This window comes from Musca vetustissima, unplaced genomic scaffold (assembly GCF_032173495.1).
Source record: "Musca vetustissima isolate MV318-11 ecotype Yass unplaced genomic scaffold, APGP_CSIRO_Mvet_v1 utg29198, whole genome shotgun sequence".
In the NCBI taxonomy this organism is placed as follows: domain Eukaryota; kingdom Metazoa; phylum Arthropoda; class Insecta; order Diptera; family Muscidae; genus Musca; species Musca vetustissima.
The window spans coordinates 20,213-31,156 of NW_026885470.1; the positions used below are offsets into that span (position 1 = coordinate 20,213).

General features: G+C 36.3%; 1 protein-coding gene across 1 annotated transcript; it reads right to left on the reverse strand.

Annotated features, from left to right (window-relative positions):
* Positions 1 to 100: 100 nt before the first annotated feature.
* LOC133332739 (fatty acyl-CoA reductase wat-like) lies at positions 101 to 6,846 on the reverse strand (the record flags this gene model as incomplete). Its single annotated transcript, XM_061541116.1, has 7 exons — positions 6,771 to 6,846; positions 3,498 to 3,610; positions 3,172 to 3,420; positions 2,854 to 3,115; positions 728 to 929; positions 427 to 669; positions 101 to 358 (listed from the first exon to the last, which is right to left on the reverse strand). Coding segments are annotated over exons 1-7 (1,403 nt in total), but the record flags the coding sequence as incomplete, so codon positions are not given.
* Between the last annotated feature and the right edge of the window lie 4,098 nt (positions 6,847 to 10,944).

Here is a 10,944-nt window from a genome sequence, read left to right on the forward strand (position 1 = left end):
TTTTCTTCTTCAAAATGTTACAGTCCAATGGTATTTTCGTAGAGTATTACATGTTCGATACCATATGTCTATAAATTATTCCAAATATTAACTACTTTACCTTTTTAATGTACCTATAGCTGTGGGTATTGTCTCCGGCCCCTCTTTGGCAATGAAAAGTCTCAAGCCTTCTGCATAGCTACGTAAATAATCATTCCATGACAATGAGACCATATCAAAATTAAACATTTTTCGATCCTCCGCAGACATTGATTGCCACAGCTGTCTGGTATTTGCTGTGGCAAATGTGAAATCCTTGTCAATGAAATAACTTAAGACTTGGGTTAAACGAAAAACTTTTTCGTTAATTTTTAATACACTGAAATTTAATTTTAAGTCATATTTATAAAATCGAATATAATGTAGATTAATATCGCACAAATTTACCTCATCTTTGAACCTTGAAATTTCAATATCATATCCATAATATAACCTGGAATTGTTTGATAAACAACTACTGCTAGACGATAGAGAAATTTATTTGGAATAAATTTTATCATTGGATACCATAACATTTTCGAATAGGGCATCTGGCGATTGTAGTCTAATAAAACTGTTATATATTGACCCCATGTGATCAGATTTGATTCCTCGGGTATGAAATTGTAAATTGTGGGGTCTTTGGTGGGTCTGTAAAAAATATAAAAAAAGATTAATGTTACTGTGGTTTTGATTTTTTTCAATATACCTTGATTTCTCAAAATTAGCTGTGTGCCACGCTGCAGCCAATAAGATATTTGCACAGTAATCCACCGGTACCAGTGGTGCCCTTCTACCATATTTTGTATTTATGACTCTTAGAACGCCCATTAAAGTACTATATGTTGCACCCGCAGCTCCTTGAATATTATCTATCCAACCGCCAAAGGGTTCTGCCATTGTTGCGATAACTGAAAAAAGGAATGGGAGAATTAGGAAATAAAGGAGAGATATATATTCACAGATAATATCATCAGGGGGCTTAAGGTATTCTTATAGAAGATCTCAAGTTATTATTATAGAAGAGCTTAAGACCTTCTTTATAGAAGAGTTCAGAATCTTCTAATTGAAGAGCTCAGAATTTTCTTATAGAAGAGGCCAATGGGTCAAATGAAGGGTGGATCGGTACAAGAGCTGAAGGTCTTCTTTAAAGAAGAGCTGAAGGTCTTCTTTATAGAAGAGCTGAAGGTCTTCTTTATAGAAGAGCTCAAGGTCTTCTTTATAGAAGAGCTCAAGGTCTTCTTTATAGAAGAGCTCAAGGTCTTCTTTATAGAAGAGCTGATGGTCTTCTTTGTAGAAGAGCTGAAGGTCTTCTTTATAGAAGAGCTGAAGGTCTTCTTTATAGAAGAGCTGATGGTCTTCTTTGTAGAAGAGCTGAAGGTCTTCTTTATAGAAGAGCTGAAGGTCTTCTTTATAGAAGAGCTTTTTTATAGAAGAGCTGAAGGTCTTCTTTATAGAAGAGCTGAAGGTCTTCTTTATAGAAGAGCTGAAGGTCTTCCTATAGAAGAGATGAAGGTCTTCCTATAGAAGAGCTGAAGGTCTTCCTATAGAAGAGCTGAAAGTCTTCCTATAGAAGAGCTGAAAGTTTTCCCATAGAAGAGCTGAAAGTTTTCCCATAGAAGAGCTGAAAGTCTTCCCATAGAAGAGCTGAAGGTCTTCCTATAGAAGAGCTGAAGGTCATCTTTGTAAAAGAACTGAAGGTCTTCTTTATAGAAGAGCTGAAGGTCTTCCTTATAGAAGAGCTGAAGGTCTTCCTTATAGAAGACCAGAAGGCATTCTTCTTCTCAAAGAAGGCCAGAAGGTATTCTTTTCATAGAAGACTAGAATGTCTTCTCCTAGAAAATTGGATGGTCTTCTTCTTATTGACCAGAAGGTATTATTCTCCTAGAATATTAGAAGTTCATCTTTTCATAGAAGACAAACAAAATTTGCTTTTTCATAGAAGGCCAGAGGTCTTCTCCTAGAAAATCGGAAGATGTTCTTATTATAAACCAGAACGTCTTCACCTAAAAGATAAGAAGGTCTTCTTCTCATAGAAGACCAGAAGGTCTGCTTCTTCATATAAGGTCTGAGGTATTCTCCTAGAAAATCGGAAGGTCGTCTTTTCATAGAAGACCAGAATGTATTCTTCTCATAGAAGACTGGAAGGTCTTTTTTCCTAGGAGATTAATAGGTTTTCTTCTCATAGAAGTGCAGAAGGTCTGCTTTTTCATAGAAGGCCAGTGGTCTTCTTCTAGAAAATCGGAAGGTCTTCTTCTTACAGACCAGAAGGTCTTCTCCTCATTGTAGACCAGATGGACTTATTTCAGAAGAGGGAGGTATTCTTATAGAAGACCAGAAAGTCATCTGCTTATAGAATATCAGAAGGTATGTTTATAGAAGATCTTTTGGTCGGTTATATAAATCTTCAAGGTCTTCTTCTTACAGACCAGAAGGTCTTCTCCTCATTGTAGACCAGATGGACTTATTTCAGAAGAGGGAGATATTCTTATAGAAGACCAGAAAGTCATCTGCTTATAGAATATCAGAAGGTATGTTTATAGAAGATCTTAAGGTCGGTTATATAAATCTGCAAGGTCTTCTTCTTCTTACAGACCAGAAGGTCTTCTCCTCATTGTAGACCAGATGGACTCATTTCAGAAGAGGGAGATATTCTTATAAAAGACCAGAAAGTCATCTGCTTATAGAATATCAGAAGGTATGTTTATAGAAGATCTTAAGGTCGGTTATATAAATCTGCAAGGTCTTCTAAGAGAAGAGCTGAATGAATTCTTATAGAAGACTCTCTTATAGAAGTCCTGGAGGTAGAATATTTTTTGATCATAGTTTACTTACTTACTCCCGGTCGAACGATACAAATTGGCAATGATTCCGCATGTGTTCTTATAAATTCTTCCGAAACAGCTTTTGTAAAGGTATATGTGTTGGGATATTTGTCGACAAATTTCTCAGACATCGAATCAAATGTTTCACTGCCTAATGATTGCTTTATATTCAAAAGATCTTGACTGCTGACAGTCAACTGCTCGCTAGAAAATCGCTCTTCGGCATGGGTTGTTACACTATTAACAAATGCTGTGGAGACATGGACAAAGGACTAAATAATAAAATTAATAAACGAAGTGATTTTTTTGAAATGAATCTTCAACTCACCACCAACTGCTTCATTTCCTTTGCCATCGCGATTAGATCCATTGTGGCCTGAACATTAATTTGCGTAGCAATGCTAAGCGTCTCATTAAAACGTATTGTCGCCGCACAGTGCAATATGACCTCAACATTTTCGATTAATGTTCGATGATCATCATTGGATATACCCAAGTTCTCCAGCATACAATCACCTTCGATAAGATGAATTTTATGCATAAAATTCGGACGTAATGTATGCAGTTTATCGAATAGCTGTTAGCGGGGTATTAACAATTATCAAATGCATGAATGAGCTGATAGATTAATTGTTGATTGAATTAAATACTTACCGGCGTTTTGCTAATCTCGTTAAAACGTTCAATTATAGCTTGACCAGCTTTGGGTCGTAGCAGAATATAAATGCGGTTGACATCGGTACAGCGTAAAATTTTTTCAAGCAGAACTGCAAAGAAATTTACATTTGTTAGTCAATGAGGATAGAATTGATTATAGAAAAATACAATTAAGCATATCGGTGTAGTCAGGCTGACCCCAAATCAACTATTAACCTATTTAACATTCACTAATTTGTAGTATACCTTCAATTGATATATATGTAGAGATTAGTAACATTTTTTCGATCGTGAATTTTTCAGACCAAGTGCATGTAAAAATGGAAAAGAACAATGAAAATATACAAAAATCGATTTCTTGTCTTTGAGGACCATATCTGAAATCTTTTGAGCGACATTTTTGTAGAACATTTATTTGTAAAAAAATCGAGTCTTGTAGTATTTAGTTAACATAAGGACGAAAAAGACACAAATGGATTCGAGATTGAAATAGGATATGTTTTGTAAAATACACAGCGAACAAAGCTTTTTCTTCAATTTGTCATTCTGAGTTCTTAATATACTTGCCAAAGGCATTCAACCCCAAAAGAAACTTCTCACCCCCAGACCATGAGCTATATTTAGTCGCATTTTTTATTGTGATATTCATTTAGAAATTCGAATGCATCACCATCGATATCGATTGCGAAGAGCTCAAAATATTTCTATAGTAAATGTCTGTGACTTAGGTAGTTTTATGGAAATAAAAATGGCACCTATCAAAATAATAGTTGACATTGTACCCTACTATAAGCTGGAACTTCATTCAAAACTACGGTCAATATCCGGATAAAAATAATCGCTGTTTTAAAACCAAAAGGAAAGAAAAGAATGTGTTCTTTACGGAAGGTCCGAAGGTCTTATTTACGGTATTTCCTTTTAGAAGGCCAGAAGAAAATATTCTTCTCACGGAAGACCAGAAGGTCTTCTCATAGAATACCCGAAGATATTCTTCTCACGGAAGACCAGAAGGTATTCTTCCCATGAAAGACCAGAAGGTATTCTACTCATAGAAGGCCATAAGTTCTTCTTTTTGTAGAAGACCAGAGAGTCTTCTTCTCATAGAAGACCAGAAGATATCTTTTCATGGAAGTCCAGAATTTATTCTTCTCATAGAAGACCTGAAGCTCTTCTTCTCCTAGAGGACCAGAATGTCTTTCTCTCACAGAAGGTTTTCTTCTCATAGAATACTGGAATATTTTCTGAACAGTTGCTGACTTCCACGAGTCGCCCTGATGGTCCCGTGTTGTCTGGGGCTACAAAAATTTGCAGAGGGTTGAAAATTCGAAAACTATAACGAACTTACTATAACTGTTTTCGATAGATTATCAATTAAAAGTGGTCTTTAACATATATTATTTTAATGTATATTTTATGTATTCCTACATCGAGATCAGATCCGTAGAGACTAATTTAAAACAAAAAAAACGAAAGATTTGGATAGATGTTTTAGAGGTCGTTTGAGGTCGATTTACAAATATCTGTCCATCTATCTGACCGACAGGTGCGCACCATAACTCTCGAAGGGAGTAAATGATTTTCTTAATATTTTTTCCAAACTTAGTTCAAGTTCAAAGATGGGGAATATCGGACAACTCCATTGTGGTACCTCTCCCACAAAATGGTCAAAATTGTACAAAAAAACAGTGAGCGGAGCAGTATAGTCGCACGGGGCCGACCTTATTATACCCTACACAACTTCCATGAACATCTAACTTTCTGCGGCACCACATTCTGAGCATGGGCAATATTTCGCGATGTTTGCACCCTCTTGACCCACTAGAGGTCAACAAAATTACTACCATTCAGTACAGTCCTTCTAATTACTTGTCCAGATTCCCTTAAACGTGGGTTGTTTTGTGATGTTCGGCTTTCAATTGTGGACTGTAGATCGACTCGAAAAAAAAACGTTTTCGGTCCACTTCATCCCAATATTATTATCTCATCATCACAAAAAATTATAGGCGTTGTCCTTGACCATACCTGGATACTAGTGAAAAATTTCAAAGTGATGAGCGCCCTTTAGTGTGGTACATACGACAATAAAATTGGTATCAATTTAAAGGTCAACCACTCCTATTGGGTATACTATCAACTTCCCGAGTCTATGTCCTTCAGGGGTAAATCTATATGCTATAGGATACAAATTTTGTAATTTTTCACACAAAAGTCAGGGTTCATTTGACCCGCTAAATATTGAACGATCTTTATCAAAACATGCATGCTCATTTGGTTCATTTCATCCCCTAAATATTAACCGATCTTTTCCAAAAACAATAGGGGTCTTCATTGGCCACAACCCATCCTAAATGCAAAATTTCGTGGAGATTGGTCCATAACTGTGGCCTGTATCGTTTTTACAAATTATAATGGACAGACGGACGGACGGGTTTTCTGGTCGCTCCAGAGGCCGCAAATATAACCCAAACATCGCGAATTTTTACATAGAGAAGGGGATCGGGCCAAAGAATAAGCGTGCCAGTTTTGATAAGGATCGGTTAATATTTAGCGGGTCAAATGGACCCTGACTTTTGTATGAAAAATTACAAAGTTTGTATTCTATAGCGTATAGATTTACCCTTGAAGGACATAGACTTGAAAAGTTGTTTGTATATCCAAGGGCAGTGGTTGACCTTTAAATTGATACCAATTATATGGTCGTATGTACTATGATGTGGGAGTTACACTACAGGTGTAACAGGTGCTTATGTATTCAGATATTATTTAGTAACCCTTTACCAAACTATAGGGTGGAAATATAGCGCTGATCGCTTTAAAATGTTCCATGACGTTCCAGTTATGGTCAAGGACCACACACAAATTTCGATCAGATAATTATATTGCGATGAAGTGGTCCGAAAACTTAATTTTTTGTGATTTTTTTTCGAGTTGATCTATAGGCTCCAATGGGAATAAGAAGTTCACAACACAAGGGAAGGGAATCTGGACACGTAATTAGAAGGGCTGTACTGAACATTAGTTATAATTGTCGGCCTCTAGCTGGTCCAGATGGTTCAAATATCGCGAAATATTGCCCAAGCTCAGAATATAGATGCACAGAAAGTTAGTTTTTCGTGGAAGTTGTGTAGGGTATCATAAGGTCGGCCCCGTCCAACTTACTGCTCCGCTTCTATTTTCTATTTTACAAAAATGGAAAGGTCCAAAGCTACATTTCAATTAAAATATAATCTATAATTTTCAGAATATTTATCGTTTTATACACTAACTTACCTTTGCCAAGAAATCCCGTTCCACCAGTCACAAATATTGTTTTATTTCGAAAAAATTGCTGAATATCGGTAGTCATTCTATTGCTATAGAACAATTATCTGTTTTGATTATTGTTATGTGGTTTGTTAACAGTAGCAGTAACAGTTGTAACAGTAGCTTGTACACCTTTAAATGTTAGACAATAAACTGAAAGACAAATGTGCTACTGTGGTATATTTATCACATTCTAAATACAGTAGAAGTTAGATAAATGCAATATTCGGTACTCAGTACACCACATTTGAACAGGCATCTTGTTCAGTGACTTATAATAAAATTTTATGGCGAATATTTTTGTTTTTGGTTTTGTCGAACTAAACGGCATAAACTTGGAAAGACTGGCATAAAATCGGAAAAAAATCGTGAGGTAGAGTTTTCATATTTTTAAGATTTTTGACATTTAGTCTGATTTGCGAATTTTTGTCTATTCTGAGCTCATTTCCTTCGGTGTTACTCGGAAATTATATTGTACATACATATAGCAACATAAGTTTTATAGGCATAGAATCGGCTAAAGGTATCCTTGATATTTTTCTTTTTTACGTAGCATACTGTAAGGAAATACTTCAATATTCAACATATTCCATTCAACGCTACTAATAATATTCAATACTGGAATTTCTCTGTAATGAAATATCACAAAATTAACCAATTTTTTCTAGAAAAAACTTGATTTATGCATAAAATTCATTTGCATTCAATGTAATATAAAATATTTGTTTTGAAAATTACTGAATTTTACAAAACTGTTTTAAAGAAAATATTTCTATATTTAAATACATTCCACATTCTACATTCTACAAGTTTTAATTAAAAAAAATAAATTGACTTAAACTGTAAATGTCATTGATGAAACCAAATTCAATATATTGGAAAGCAAACAATCATGGATTGGAAGCTACACAATTAATTTTTTGTTTAAGAATAAAAAACATGCATTCGACTGAATTGAATACATACAATTTTATTGACATAAGGCGTTAATGACCTACTCAAAACCCCCGTACACGAATATAATAATCAAATCGATTTTTCGACAAAAAATTTCTAGTATCGCATATCGACAAACTTTTTACCGTAGTGAATTATCTAAGAAAGTACGGATTATATAGGGTTATCCATTTCGTGGTTTCCAAAGTAAGCGTATATAAAATACGTATTTACTTATGTGGCTCTTGACAGTACGGTTATTCCATAACCGAGCATAAAAAAGATTTCCAAGCGCGGCCAATTTGAAAGACCATGTTCCGTAGTGTTGTCTTCTTCTTGATCGTTTCATCGAATGCGTGGCCTTTCCCTTCGGCTTGAACCATAAGCTGGTTCATTAAACAAAGATATTCACCACCGACGAAGATCGGACCATAGATCTTCCGGAGAATTATTCTCTCAAACACTTCAAGAGCTACCTCATCTGCTTGCACAAGTACCCATGCTTCAGATCCATATAACAGCACGGCTAGTATCAGCGTCTTGTAGAGTGTGAGTTTGATCTGGCGAAAGGAGGTCTTGCTTTTGAGTTGCTTATTCAGACCATAGTAGCATCTGTTGGCCAACTCTATTCTTCTCTAGATTACAAAGCTGATGTTATTAGTTTTGTTTACCGAGGTATATAAAATCGTTCAATACCTCGAAACTGTAGTTTTCAAGTTAAACAGTTAGTCCGAATCTACTGGACTCTTGCGCGTTGATACAATCAGCTTGGCCATCTCGCCATTTACTGCCATTCCCAGTTTGGCAGACTCATTCTAAAGTCGTTCAAAGGCGGCTGTTATCCCTCGCAATGTAATGGGTTGAGCATATCGATGTCATCTGTGCAGGTGAGTAACATATGCTGTTTGGTGTACTGAGTTCCATTTCTGCTCACATTTGCATCTCGAATGACCTTTGCCTGCAGGATCTTAAAAAGGTCTGAATCTACATTCGGTATTGAAGGGTTCCGAGAGGTCCTTTCCGACTTTAACTGCTGACCTTGTGTCAATTAAAGTTATCCTTCCTAGCCGTATTAATTTTGCAGGAATGCGGAACGCAGACATGGCTTTAAATACCTCTGAACGGATTGGGCTGTCAAATGCGGCTTTATAGTCGACGAATAGGTGGAATGTGTCAATGTATTTTTCTTGGGTCTTTTCCAGGATTTGGTGCAGTGTGAAAATCTGGTCTATGGTGGATTTGCAAGGTCTAAAGCCGCATTGGTATGGTCCGATGATGTCATTGACTATTGGCTTCAATCGTTCACACAGCAGGCTGCACAGCACTTTATATGCGATGGGAAGGAGACTAATTCCTCTATAGTTTACACATATCGCCTTATCTCCTTTTTTTACACGTGACACGGGATGCTGAGGTTCCAATCATTGGGCATGCATTCTTCTAGCCAAATTGTACTAATCAGCTGATGCATGCTCCTGACCAGCATCTGACCATCAGTCTTGAAAAGTTCGGCTGATAACCCATAGGCTCCTGCTGCTTTATTGTTCTTGAGCCGATTAATTGTTTTTATGACCTCATCATAATCATCATCAGCATCTCTTATTGGTTCCGGGTTATCTTCTTCATCGCCACTATTTGATACCAGAAGCTATTCAAAATGCTTCCTCCAGATCCTCAACACGCTGTCGGTATCTGTCATCAGCTTTCCTTCTTCATCTCTACAGGTGTTTTATTCGTTGGTAAAAATTCCGTAGGAGAGATTTTCCGAGTGTGGGCAACTAACCCGACGCCTCAACCCATTTTTATAGTTCTTATGTGTGAACTCGCGGGATTCCAAAGTAAGCGGGTATAAAATACATAAAATATATATAAACGGTTAAAGTAAGTGTACTAGTTTAATACGTTCAGACTCAACTACCCGAGCTTAATCAATCACGTCTGCTGATGGTACCACGGACATCTCCTCGCCAAGTTCCTTCATCGGAGTACAGATGCCATAGAGCAGTGGTTGTTGTTTTTTAAAATGTTATACTTTCAGTTGAGCTTGATGCTGCTCGTGTCAACACTTATTTGTATACCCTACACAACTATGGTGTCAGGCTTTGTGCAGCCCCAAGAATTTGTGTACCTTCAAGTATACCAATAGTCATATCTCGACTAGCTGAGTCGATCTAGACATGTGTGTCCGTTCGTCTATCCATTATAATTTGTAAACACGATACAAGTAACAGTGGACCAAACTTGACGAAATTTCTCAAGTAGGATGGGTTCTGGCCAATGAAGACCCTATGTTTTTGGTATAGATTGGTTAATATTTAGGGAAATCAGGTCAAATGGACCGGTCAAATGGGCCTTGACTTTTGTGTGAAAAATTACAAAATTTGTATTCTATAGCGTATATATTTACCCCTGAAAAACAAAGACCCGATAAGTTGATAGCATATCCAAGAGGAGTGGTTGGCCTTTAAATTCATACCAATTATACTGTCGGATGTACTCGGATGTGGGAGTTACACTTAAATATTTAAGGTCATATATTATTTAGTAACCCATTACCACACTAGAGGGCGGAAATATAGCGCTGATCGCTTTGACATTTTCCATGAGGATCCAGGTATGGTCAAGGACAACGCCTATGATCAACGGTGATGATAAGATAATAATTTTAGGATGAATTGGACCGAAAACTTATTTTTTGTGTTTTTTTTTTCTTTTTTTCTATAGGCCACAATTAAAAGCCGAATATCACAACACAACCCACGGTGAAAGGAATCTGTACTGAATATTAGTAATATTTGTTAACCTCTAGTCGATCAAGAGGGTGCAAATATCGCGAAATATTGCCCAAGCTCAGAATGTAGAACAATCGATGAATATCTTCCCTATTTTCCAGCTTAATTTGTGGTCGAAAATAGGCGATTTTCCAACAAACCATTTTCTTAGGTACGACATTTTGATCATTTTCGCGCGAAGTCATACCAGAGAAATATATGCCCTCTTTCTAATTTCGTTGAGATTCAGTGATCGGCAATCATGCCCGCCGTCGAAAAGAGGGACGTTTAATATTTATAGTTAATAAAATAAATATTAATGCATATTATTTTCATCTATTTTTTATTTAAAATTCTTATACATATAATTTATATTTCAAAGTATTTAACAAAGTAAGTATTTTGTTCTATCATTTCCCATGACCATTTGAATC